This window comes from Vipera berus (genome assembly GCF_964194415.1).
Source record: "Vipera berus genome assembly, chromosome: 4".
Lineage (NCBI taxonomy): Eukaryota > Metazoa > Chordata > Lepidosauria > Squamata > Viperidae > Vipera > Vipera berus.
The window spans coordinates 32,459,810-32,472,833 of record NC_138206.1 but is presented as its reverse complement, the minus strand read 5'-3'; the positions used below and the strand labels follow the sequence as shown (position 1 = coordinate 32,472,833).

Genomic DNA, 13,024 nt, shown 5'->3' with positions numbered 1-13,024 from the left:
GTGGTTGTTAAGGAACACCCAGGTCATTTAGAGAACCGTTCTCTATGTTGCATTTTTTCCCCCAGAAACCAGAAGTAAATGGCAATTTCTGGAAGAAATATAAATCATGGACATGTGCTGCAAAAGGTTGCAAATGCAGGCTGGTTACCAAAATGCTGTCACATTGCCGCAAGGGGAAGGTGGATGGTGGAACTTTGAATGGAATTAATTGTAAGTCCATTTTGGACTGTCTGTTGTATCTTCAAATGGTTGTCAACTGACTGGTCTTAAGTCGAGGACCACCTAGTTGTTAAAGCTGATAACTGCTGTTTTACTAGGTGCTGGGGTTTTTTTTATGTATCATTTACTAGAGTAGAATAAATTTTCACCAGAATGAAAAATGAAAAAAATAAAACTTTTAAATCTAGGGTAATATGTCTACTCTTATGGTATATGTAGTTTTTATTTGGATATGATATGCTATTGGTAAACTAGGAGTATGACTTTATTTCTAGTTGAGGGAAATCACTGAATTCTTTTAGAATTTCATAAGAATAAAAATTAGGAACTGGGACCTACTTGTAGCCTTAGATGCATCAGAAGGGAAGAAATTCTGGACCTATTAGTAAAAAGAAGAAAAGAAAAGAAAAATCATGACATTAATAACAGTGTGTTAGCATTAAAATGTTAAAACTGATCTCTACCCTGCCTGTTAATTTATGGTTCTGTCTCTCTTCTTTCCTGTCCCTCTTTTCCTATTCCATATGCTGGTTTTTACTGCTACAAGCAAGTAGCAGTTACTATGCAATTGTTAAGAGAACTGCAGACATTCTGTCCAAGTGTGACCTTTGCAATCTAGAAAAAAAGATAACTGATCCATGTGACAGTACTGAATACTCAGCTTTAATTTTATATCCTTGATAATATGGTTTCATGATACTTGGAGCAAATCCCTATTTGCAATAGGTTTAGTTTATTTATTTATTTAGCAAATTAATATAGCCACTATCTCATAAAAAGTGTTTCTGGGTGGCATACAAGAGTTAAATAAAAATAATAATAATGTTTTAAAACAGGATTTTTAAGAATACAAACCACCAGGCACAGGAGGGATTATATATTAACAGTGATGAAGCCATTTTGAAATGTCACTTGTCAAGATGCCAAAATGTTGCTTATCAATATTTCCATAAGCTTATTGCCTGGGTTCACAGAGCTCTGTGCTTGCCAAAAGTTTATTTAATTGGCATGGTCTACTCATAAAACTAAAGTCAAGGTTAAGTTTGGCATTCTGTGTCATAAGCAACCAAGCAGATGTATTTAGAAAATATACAAACATGGACAGAAAGGTAGCAATCCTGTTCCTAATAGCAAGTATCACTCTTGCTCTCAGAATCTCCAATATCCAAACCCCACTCTCAATACAGTTAACAGCTGAGTCTTATTTCTGCAAAGAGATAATATTGTTCTTCTGGCAGAGATATTGCTGATATCTCTGACATAAAGAAATTAGGAGAGTAGGTAGCAGACTGTCAGTACCACTTCGCTCAGCATCTGTTTCTTAATTTACTTTGCGTAACAATAGGGCCCAGCTTGCAATTTTCCACTCCCTCACAGAGATTAATAGTCACATTTGACAAACAGCCAGGGAAATCCACTCATACGTGACTTACTTTACATTTTCCACTAAAGTTAAACCATAATGGGATGTGTGAATTCAGCCATAAATTGTTATTGGCCCCAGGCGTGAAGGTATGATCCAAATGTACTTTAAATGAAAGTTTTGTCACAGTCATGAGATTTCACAATAGAGGGCAGGAAAAGTACATCTAAGAATATCATGTGAGTTCTACTTTACCTCAAGTACTCTGTAGGCAAACTTTTTCGTGGTATTATTTAAATATTTGTTTACTTCATTATTTAACCTGAGATTCTACAAAAAAGTATTTGAAAAGCCTGACAAATTATTTTTAAAAGTTATTAAGATTTATGTGAGGCCTCCGTCGGAGCCTGAATCTGTGAGGAAAATGAGCTGGAACAGGACGCTATGGAGGTCGAGGGAGAGGTGTCTGAGGCTTCAGAGAAATGTGGCAGGCGGGGGCCCTTCAAGATTGGGACAGGATGAACAGGAGAGACAGAGTTCAGGCGATGAGCAAGGGCCACCCCCACCTGATCCTAGAGCACGGAGAGTGGAGAGAAGGAGAGAACAACGCAGGCAGGCTCAACTACTCAGGAGAGTGGCCTGCCCCTCTCCACAAGGCATACCTGGAGACTCAGATTTAAGGAGATGCTGTGGCGAGAGGCATTTGTCGGGAACAAATGCTGATTCCTTGGAGTTTTGTGTGTTGTTGTTGATCGCTTGTTCTGTGACTTCTGCTTGGAAACCTGGAAACTCTGACCATTGGACTGACTGACAACATTGCTTGGATGTTCAAAGACCTCAGACTGTATTTTGGCTTCTCTTCTGAAACTGTTCAGGCAAGCTTGTATTCACACAGACTCCTTAGGTTTATGATGTATGTGTCATTCCTTGTTATCTCCATGGCCTTGAGTAAATTCCCGTTCTAATCAGACTGTATGTGAAACTACTTGCAGCCAGAGGCGGCTGAAGGTGTGTGTGTCTTCCTTTGTTTGGAGGCTTGCCAGAAACAGAGCATTTGGGGAAAATTTGGAGCAATTAAAGGGCGGTTTGAATTGCCAGCTGACTGCATTGCCTCTGTGCTGTGCCCTTGGTCATCACATTTTAATTGAAAGAATCTGAACCAAACAACCACCAATAGTATTTGTATATTGTATAATACTTTGTAATAGCACAAAGCAAAGAAAACTCTTATTACCAAGCAAACTGTTTGCTGTGATAATATACATACTTTGTTATATACTTTGTTAGCTCAGTAACAAGTTAATACAGTAAGTCAATATCAAGTTCTGTGTATTCAAAGTACACTGAATAGCTTTGTAAATAAAGAAATGGAGAAATATAATACCTATTACAGAACAATATATCTTTGCTGTGCCAAAAGATCCTGTCATGTTTTTGCTTCTAATGCTAACTCATTATTTGAATTTATTCCTGAACTAAATAACATGTTATTGTAAAATAAATGATCTGCATGATTTAACGTATATCAAACTTGGTTATTATGCTGCAAAAATACTTCTTGTAGAGTAAGAGTCCCTAACCCCAGGTCTGTGGACCGATAACGGTCTGCGGACTGTTGGAAACTGGGCCATGCAAGCGATGAGCGAGCATGCGAAGCTCCATTTGCAGTGGGAAGCATGCGCAACCATCCCTTCCCCCCCCACACACACACTGCTGCTTCATGGAGCCAGAAAGGTTGGGACCTGCTGTTCTAGAGGAGAAGTAATAAGGAATGGATGCTACGTTGGGGGGGATCAGTTTTACTAGGCTGTTATTATCTGAGTTATAAAAATCCTAATGGAGCTAAGGAAATCATGTAAAGTGACTTGCTGCCATCTAGTGGTTGTCAGAATGTTTGCAACCCAGATATGACAGCTTTAGCTCACACAATGGTAAAACTAACTTAGATCTTGGGAGTCCTACCTAATTCACTGGTTTCTATGCATTTTTAAGTAAAATAACATTTTCATTCTTCTGAAGTTTTTAAAAGCTTGTTCTGTATCCTAGGATGTGTGTTTTGTACATTTTTTAAAAAGAATAATTATGAATATTGTAAAAACATCAATAAATCATAAAATACTATTTGGAATATATACACTAATAAATATTAAAATATACCTTAAACTTCCAATTAATGCTAATTGGGAAGGGCAGCCACTCAAGCTGCCCACAACACACAAAAGTATCTCCCAATGGTTAGGGACTACGTTGTAGTGGGATTATAATGGCAGGTTTTATATTCTAGTCATCCAGTCGTCATGGCTTTAGAATGTAAAATGCTAAAATTTTTAACTTTTTTCAAAACCAATAGCATTTGGTAACTCAAATAAATCTGAATGGAGCAAACCAAAGTTAAACTCCTAGGCTGGGTTAATTGATTGCACTAAGCCTTTGCTTGGATTTGGTTTAATGCATTGTTTGAATGAAGCCATTGAAGTTTCTAACCCATGATGTATGGCTTTGTGTGTTATGTGAACCCAACTAACTGTGGCTTATTTCAACATAGAAAAATAAAACATAGCTTATTGCAATAGGTCAGGGGTGTCAAACTGCCGGCCTGCGGGCCGCATGTGCCACGCCTAAAGTGCGCCCACCCCATTGCCGGCAATGGGGAAAAAGTCACGATATGTCATGACACATCACGTGACGTAGCGAGTTTGACACCCGTGCAATAGGTGAACAAACCCTAAGCCTTTAATGTCTGTCATAAAGTTTACATAAGAAATAGGATCTTAAAAAATAATTGAAAAAGTAATATCACATTTACATTGCAATGTTAGTGCATTTATATATTTTGCAATAAATTAACTATGAAGCTGATTTACAGTTAAAACTGTATGCAGTTAATACTGTACGACTTAGTATGTGCCTTTTATTCTTATTCAAATAAAGATTAACAAACAGCAAAATCCATATTAAAGTATTAAGAATAATTTGGAAGATCTAAACGCTCTAGGCAAAAAAGAATGACTTCGTCCTGAAAAAGTATCCAACTTGATTCCAAGCAAAATTCCCTAGACAGAATATATCAACCTTTGGTATCTGTCCCAGAGCCTTTTCTTTAGTTATCCTCCATCTCATCTTCAGGAGACTGGGTAAGGAAGAGAATTTAAACAGTAGTCACCAGAGAAAATCTTGAAGTCTATGCCTACTATCATGCTTGTTTCAACACAAAAACATTTAATGATGTATAATTATTTTGTGTCTGTTATTCTAACAAGCTTAATATTGTCTGGAACTTCCACTTCTGTCTTACTGATACTTTGAGGGAATTGTTTTGGCTCACCTTACTCTGAAGACATTACAAAGACACATTGACCAAGATCTAATATAGTGTGATTTGTAAAAACCACCCTTTCTTATTCTAGCCTTCAATAAAATATTAGTGGATTGTACAGTAGGCAGAAGGTCTGGAAGTTAGATATTGGAGCAGATAGCGTTAACTTTTTCCATCTTTACTGTATTAGAATTGAATCATTTTAACTCTCCAGACTCTTCCTTCCCCCCCCCCCCCAAGACCATACATGCTCCACATAAGAGGCCTTTTCCACTGCTCAGGTTGATGTGTTAGTCAGGGTAATAGTTGGAAGATATTATTTCCAATAAGAAAATTGTGCCTAAATTTGTTCAAGTGTAGAGATCAAATCTGTATCACGTGTCTTCCCATTGTGCATAACCCTCTTAAAAGAAGGAAAATCATTGGTAAACGTATGACAAGAAACCAAAAAGTAGGGTTTTGCACATAGCGCGCAGCTGAGGGATTGCAGAGCTCTGCACCCCAGGGCTGGTTTTGCCCTGCCAGGGGACCATAAATGGGTCTAAAGTCGCCCCAGAGAGACAACGAAGGAGGACCCCCCTGTGGATCATGGAAAGACGGCAGTCAATCTGTTTGATCTGGGGGAAGCCCTACAACCCGACAGGAGAATGGCTAGCTGCACACCAATGACTAGCCCAAGCTACCAGCAGTCGAAGTCCAAAAGCACTAACTAGGACAGGGGTCGGCAACCTTAAACACTCACAGACATTTGAACCCGTTTCCCACATAAAACACTGGGAGCCACAAAACCCTTTTGACATCTAAAATGAAGATAACACTGCATATATCGTTTTTTACCTTTATGTTGTGTATAAAAAAAACTATAGTGTGTTGCATTTATGAAACCAATGAACTGCTACAAAGAAAACAAATTTTTATTTCTGCATGCAACAAAAACATTTTGAACTCCAAGAAAAAGACGCTGAGTCAAAGGTTACTTTCAAATAAAATGCTCATAATAAAATTATCCCCATACCTCATCTCTTAATTTTTTAAAAAATCAAAATATTTCATTAAACGTTCTTTACTAAAAGTCTAATAAGGACAACCACATGTATTCATATTCTCCCTCTCTCCTTCCCTCCCTCCCTCCCTCTCTCTCCCTCTCCCTCCCTCCCTTTCTCCCTCTCCCTCCCTTCTCTCTCTCTCTGTTTCCTCTGCCTTGAAAAGAAACTGATTCAAAGGCTGAGAAATTTCAGCCAATTTTGGGGGTCTGGGAGAAAGCCCCCCTTGAAAACCCCTTTTTGGCAATAGACTCAGCTTCACCTGCAGCCAAATTGCTTCCCTTTTCACACCAGGGAAGGTTCCTGATTTGGGGGAGGGAGTCCAAAAACACCCATAAACCTTAAAACTAAAGTTCGGGTCATAAGAAACACATCCTGTGGCAAGTTGTCTGGCATTGAGTTGGCTGTGGCAGGTTGGGTCCCCCTGCCCCCCATCCAGGGCAGAACCTGCCATCAGGTAGTGGGACCCCTCCCCACCTCCTTCCTCAGGAATGGCCGGTTCCTGAGGCTAGGAAGGTGGCTGGCTGGCTGCAGGCAGAGGGTGGTCTGGGTGGGGATCTCCCACCAAATCCCCCCAAAGGACCCCCTTGAGGTCCCCCAAAATCTCTTCTGTCTACCTTGCTCCGAAAGGGGGATTGGGGGTTTGTCAGTCTTCAGTTGGGGGGAGAAGCTCTTCCTTCAGGGGATTCTGGCAGTGATGAGGAGCAAATGGCTGCCCCTCATTGGGGTCCTTTGCTCTTTCCTTAAAAATGTCTTTTTGTGTTGAAGCTGCCTAAAATTGTTGGGTTTTGCAGCCACCTCACACTTTGCACTTTTCCCCCTTGAATCTTCTGCTGGATTTTGCTTATTTGTGTATATTGTGGGTCACAAAGGCAAAAAAAAGGGCAAGTGAAAAGGAGAAATTTTCTTTCTCCAAATAAAACTTTTTGAAAAGTGATTGAAACACAGGAGAAAATTTGGAGAAAGATGTGCCTTGGTTTGAACCAATCAAGCTGTTCTTTTTCTTTTAATTTTCTTTCTTTCTCTATGTATTTAAAACAGTGTTTTTATTATTATTTTTCAAAAAAAGATATCTGTGAATTAACACGGTATTATGGAAGGCATAGCATTCTTTCTTCCAGCATTCTACAAAGTTTGTCCTCACAGCCTTCAGCTTGCACCTTTATCAATTGATGTGAGCCTTCAGCTTGCACCTTCATCAATTGATGTGAGCCCCGGGGAGGGGAGGTGGAAGGGCAGTGGTCATCTCAGAACCCCTCTTGCCACTCAGGGGCTTTGCTTCCTCCTGAGTTTCTGTGTCTGAGGCTCCTGTGGTGAGCCAGGAGTGAGGCTGCTGTCCCAGCCTCTGCCCACCATCCGGTCGGTTTCAAGAGTGAAAGAAACTCTTGGGACTTTGTTTCTCCCAGAGCGGAACTGGACTGAGATTAAATCTACAGAGGCACAGAAGCAGCAGAGCTGGTTATGGAGTTTTTGCGCGAAAACAGCCTGGCTGAAATCCCCTTTTTTCCCTCGGACCTCTGTCTGCTCATCGTCCACCAATCAATTGCCTTCATTTCATTTTGGGAAGGATCAGAGGACTTCGGAGTTTCCCTGCATTTGGCCTGGGTGTGTCTGTTGTGTCCCAGGCTGGGTGGGCTCACATGCCTCCTTCCCTCCCAAAACTCTCTTCCTGTCTGAAATCTGGGATCCCTTTGATACCCTCCCAAAATCACCCCCATATGAGTTTGGGGGTTGGAATGAGAATCCAGACAGCTCTCTCTCTCTCTCTCTCCCTCCCTCCCTCCCTCTCTCTCTCTCTCTCTCTCTCTCTCTCTCTCTCTCCCTCTGATCTTCTCCTCACCTGGCCAGCCGGACCCATGTTCTCCGACAAGCTGACACCGGAGACATTCTTATTCGGCTGAAGTTGCTGGAAGGAGAGGGGGGAGAGCGCAAGTGCCTCTCTGTCTCTGTCTCCCTCTCTCTGCAAATGGCAGAGGAGAACTGGGAGCTGCAGTAGAAGGTTAAAAGAGCCGCATGCGGCTCCAAAGCCGCGGGTTGCCGACCCATGAACGAGAACAACCGTGAACAACATGCTTGGAACTGGGTGAGAATATTGATCTTCTCTCTTCTATTTTATAACTGATTTCCTGGAAAAGATCCCCAAGAAGCAAAAAATCCTCTGAAAGTGAGGAGGGGATCACACCCCCACCCTTCCATAGACAGAAGCGGAGACTTAATAAAAGTGTAGGGGGTACAGAAATATATTGAAATGAACTTAATAATACTACAGTCTGGATAAATCTGAAAATCATGAAACCTGTCAAGACTTTACATCTGAAAGAGTATTAATGAAATTACAAAAAAATAACTTTTTGTTTTAAAAGTTGGAAAATGAATGGCTACTGACATCTAGTGGAGATTAGAATATAGAACAACAGCTGCATTGACTCAAAAATTGACAAGATGCCCAGAAATAAAGAACAACTTGTTCCTTTGAACCTCAGTGGCTTTTTGCCAGACAACAGCTGGGAACAGAGGAAAGAAAACACACTGGGCTACCCACTATAGAGTGAAAACTATGTTTTTAAAACTGCTGACCTTCTGGGATTATAAATACTTAACTGAGCTGTGATTTCTAAGCTCAAGAATTGTTTGCAGAAAAAGAAAAACCTTGACTTTGGCTAATCTTCTAGGGGGGAATTTATTGGAAAGCTCCTAGGTGGTTAATCATTCTGGACTCGTAAATCTGACTGGCTGATAATTATAAGACTCCTGAATGGAAGAACTATTATAAACTACTGTTTTTAACGGTGCTTTGATAATTGGAAACACATTGGATTATAAAAACCATATATAAAGATAAGAACTCACTAAGATTTGGTTGTTTGGATTTTAAGATTGGCTGGTTTGACAAGGCTAATTACAGAGACGAGGGAGGAGACAAAATGGATGTTACATACCTATTAAAAAGTGGCAGGAAACCACACCTAATATATCCTTCTGAAGACCCTAGCCTGGAACATCAAAGATCTGTAGGAGCAATACTTCAAGACAAGGCAAATATTTTCCAGGAGGAAATGTATGCATTGCTGAGATTCAAATGACAATGGTTTCAAATCATGATGAGATTAAAAACAACTTTGACAACATAAATGAACACATCTTTAACTTAAATCTATAATTAAAACATTCTCAAAAAATAACAAAGAATAAACAAACCAGATAACAGAATACAAACTAGAGGACAGGGACCCAAAGAGGTTAAGCTACAAATGAAGAGAACTACAGTCTAATAAAAACAAAAGAAAACTTGCAAGATTTTCCCACAACAGTGGAAATGGAAAAGATATCTTATTTTTCAAACCATCAAAATAAACTTGAAGATAGGAAAGATCTTACAAAATGGATTATAGAGCACCCAGGAGAATTATTAGAGTTTGGGAGACAAAAAATGCATATTCTACCTAACTTGTCTTTTCTATTCCCAACAACATTCACAAAAATACAGGAATAATCCCCTAGCAAGCTGAATACACTGACTTGGAAAACTACTTCGCAAAAGAAGAAAGGTAGTTAGATTCAGGAGATTTGATTTGACCTGCCAGATGTAGTACTATATGATTAAACGCTTGTTTTAATATGGTTAAAAGAATAGATAAATCATGGATATAAAGGGGCCCTACAGTAAGAGGGATAAAATAGATAAGTAGTATTCTTTATAATATATGAAATATAAAAATATTTGGATGGTGTATGTGAATGAAGTTTGGATATTAAAAGGTAATTAATATTGAAAAAATTATGACTGATAAGAATGGTTTGAATATAGAGGAGAAATTAAGCTTAAATAAGAATCTTGAAAACAGGATATATAGTGACTTAATAAGATGAATTTTATGAATATAATTGAAACATAAGCGGATCAGAAAAGATGTTATATGCTGATGTTACTGTTATTTGTACAAACACAAGAAAAATATTTATATTCAACTGTGTATGTATTGAAAGTATTAAGAATTATATTTGCTTAATGCTGATAAAAGGAGAATACTATTGGAAGAAGAGAAGATCAAAGAAATATATCATTAATAGATTGATTATGGAATTATAGAAATTATTGTTTTTCAAACATATGAACCCAGACAACACACTGTTCACTAAGCACTAAAGATTGTTATTGTAAAAAATTAATAAAATATATTAAAAAAACCAAAAAGTAATGTCATACAATTATAATTATGTTCTTGAGGCTAATATCCATACTTGAGGAAGGCTAAAACTATAGTTTATTTAGCAACAAGGAAAACATTTCCTGAAAGTAAGACCTACCCCCAAAAACAAGCTCTAGCTTGATTTTTAGGGATGGGCCTAATATAAGCCCTACCCCCAAAATAAGTCCTAGTTTTGGGGTAAGGCACACACCTAAAAATCAAGCTAAGGTGGGGGGTGGAGCTGCCCCACACGCCCTGCACCCAGGCCTCCCATGAATCGACACCTGCCTCGCTGACCTACTTCTTCTGCAGCCGCTCACCACCGCTCGTGCGGGTCGCCCTCAGCCACCATTTCGCCCTCAGAGGCATTTCCTGAAGGCGTCTGATGACGCAGAAGTGACCGGCTGGGCAGGGCTGTCATTTAACCTGCATCTTAATTCAATGCTTATTTTCAGATTATTTAATTTCTCTTAACTATCTTTTATAATTTTACTTAAAAATATATTGCTAATATTGAATTAAGCCTTTACAGAAAGTGCATTTGCACTGTGGTCATGGGAAAAGATAGCAGATACCTTCTACAATTTATTCCTCGTCTAAACCTCTGAAACAACAGAAAGTTGACAGATTTATAAGCAAGCAAGCAAGCGTCTTCAGCAGGTAATGCCACCTCTCTTCATCTATCCAGTAGATATGACACCTTAGTGTGGGGATTTACAGGCTGAGATCGAGAGTCAGCAACTTTTAAAGCTTTCCTCCTCTCTGATAGAGAATGCTCCCTTCCCCCCACGGGCTGTTGCTGTTTGCTCTGCCACACCGAATGGTTCATCCAGGAGGGATATGAGGACTATGCTTTCAGTCTTCGTCTTACTGATTATATGTTAAAAATAAAATAGATTCTCTAAAATAATCCTTTGGAAAATTGAGAGTCAATCAAATAAAATAGCTCGCTCTACCAAAGCAAACGGTTTGTGTCTAAATTGTGCCCTGCAAACAGTGGCAGAGGAAAAGGAAACAATTCACCCCCAAATTCAGCCTTCTAAGGAAAAGTGATAGCAACAAACAAAAGGGATGAGTAAACAAGAAGTTTGTAAAAGGCAAATGTATCTTACAAACTAGTAAGATAAGTCTGCAAATCCTAAGCAATAGAGTAAACAGGCAGATGTGGGTCTAAAAAAGCCATCACCAAATCCTTAAGCCAGCTACTACATTGTGAAACATAAACATAACCAATAGACTTACAAAATATAGAATGGCTTCCTCTTAGAGGCAGTTACAGTCAGGTCCTGAACAGTCTGTAGTCCCCAGCATGTTCTTTAAAATGAAACCTTCCCAACTCATGCTTTCCATTCTGAGCAAGTCAGTCCATTTTTAATTCAGTGCAGCCATAAAGGTACTGTCATTTTAGTACACACTCAGACAACTTCAAGGACACCTTATCAACAAAGCCTCTGCAACGGAAAGATTTAAATAAACAACCTATCCAACTGCAGTAACACAGCTGTCTAATGAACCAGTACAAGAAAGTATAATTAACTCTTTCAGTGCCTTGTCAGAACACACCAGGCTGACATCATTACAAGATTGGACGACCTGTGAGAATCCTTAATGACAGCCTAAAAACAGCCAAACCACTAATAAATTTAGCTCTATTAACTACTCAGGATAATAAATTTCACCTTGAGAAACAATATGATTGTGCTTCTGAGGAGGAATAATTTAACTGCATCCTGACAGCTGCCTTGAAGAATTCAGATTCACAAAAATCCATGCAGAGCTTGATATTGACAATGTAAGACTCCTCTCTTTTTAATTCATGCTCCAAAATGCTCTGAAACAACTAGAATCTTCAAAATTATTTTTTTATATATATAGTTTCTCAGGCTGATGAGCAGTCAGTCTCCTGATCATTCTAATTCTCAGAACTCTGAATCTTCAGAAGCTATGCTTATTGGTGGAACTCATCAGGTCCATAAAGTGGGCATTGATAGGTCAGAACTCATAATGCAGAAGACATGACAGCATGCAGGCCAGTACAAGATCAATACTTTAAACATTCTAACATGGAATCTTGCTTCTGGTAATAGAGGCTCCAATTTTTCTGCCCCCTATATGGCAAAAATATACACAATTCTGGTACAAGAAACATGGACAGTTGACGACCTCTTACTTAATGGGTACCACTCATATAAAATTGAGGCAGCTCAAGGCCAGGAGACAGAGTGGCTAAAAGGCTATTTGGGTATCTTCATTCCTACCTCTTTAAGAGCAGTAGCTACAACCACCCCTGTTTTAAAGCAAACGACTATCATTGTTATTATTATTCACTGATGATATTGCTATTATAGCAAAAGATGAAACAGAAACTGAAAGAATAATTTCAGGGTTAAAAAGAAAATTTAGAGTAAAAGATCTAGGAGCTATTAGTCATTATCTAGGGCTGGATATTGTCAGGACTAGTAAAGGATTTAAATTGTCTCAAGCTAAGAAAATTAATGGTTTGCTGAAACGTTATAATATGGAAAACTGTAAACCAGTAAAAACACCTATGGTTCAAGGTTTTGAGAGTTCAGCAGATAACAGCAATGTCTTTGATAAAAAGATATATCAATCATTAATAGGCAGCTTGATGTATTTATGTAACTGGTCAAGACCTGATATAGCATTTACAGTTAATCATTTAGCTAGATATTGTGAGAATCCTACAACCAGATGTTGGCAAGGTGCGAAAAGAGTTTTAAGATATTTGAAGCACACCATACATTATTCTCTATATCTAGAGCCAACAAAGGAATTGGAACTAAAAGCATTTGCAGATGCTAGTTTTGCATCTGATACTGTAACCAGGAAATCCACTTCAGGATTGGTTGTATTATTGGGAAACGCTTTAGTA

At 38.8% G+C, this 13,024-nt stretch overlaps 1 protein-coding gene across 3 annotated transcripts in view; it reads right to left on the bottom strand.

Moving 5' to 3' along the window:
* The window catches only part of ST3GAL6 (ST3 beta-galactoside alpha-2,3-sialyltransferase 6), a 64,050-nt gene extending 52,479 nt beyond the window's left edge, over nucleotides 1-11,571 (bottom strand). The window contains exons 1-2 of one of the 3 annotated variants that reach the window (XM_081327603.1): nucleotides 11,374-11,571; nucleotides 559-598 (exon numbers count right to left, since the gene is read on the bottom strand). Coding sequence is in view for 2 of the 3 variants with exons in the window: in XM_081327601.1 (XP_081183727.1) it covers nucleotides 559-576 (18 nt within the window). In the remaining variant the exon portion in view is untranslated. The remainder of the gene's footprint in view (nucleotides 1-558; nucleotides 599-11,373) is intronic. The other 2 variants (XM_081327601.1, XM_081327600.1) reach the window with 2 other exon arrangements.
* Between the last annotated feature and the right edge of the window lie 1,453 nt (nucleotides 11,572-13,024).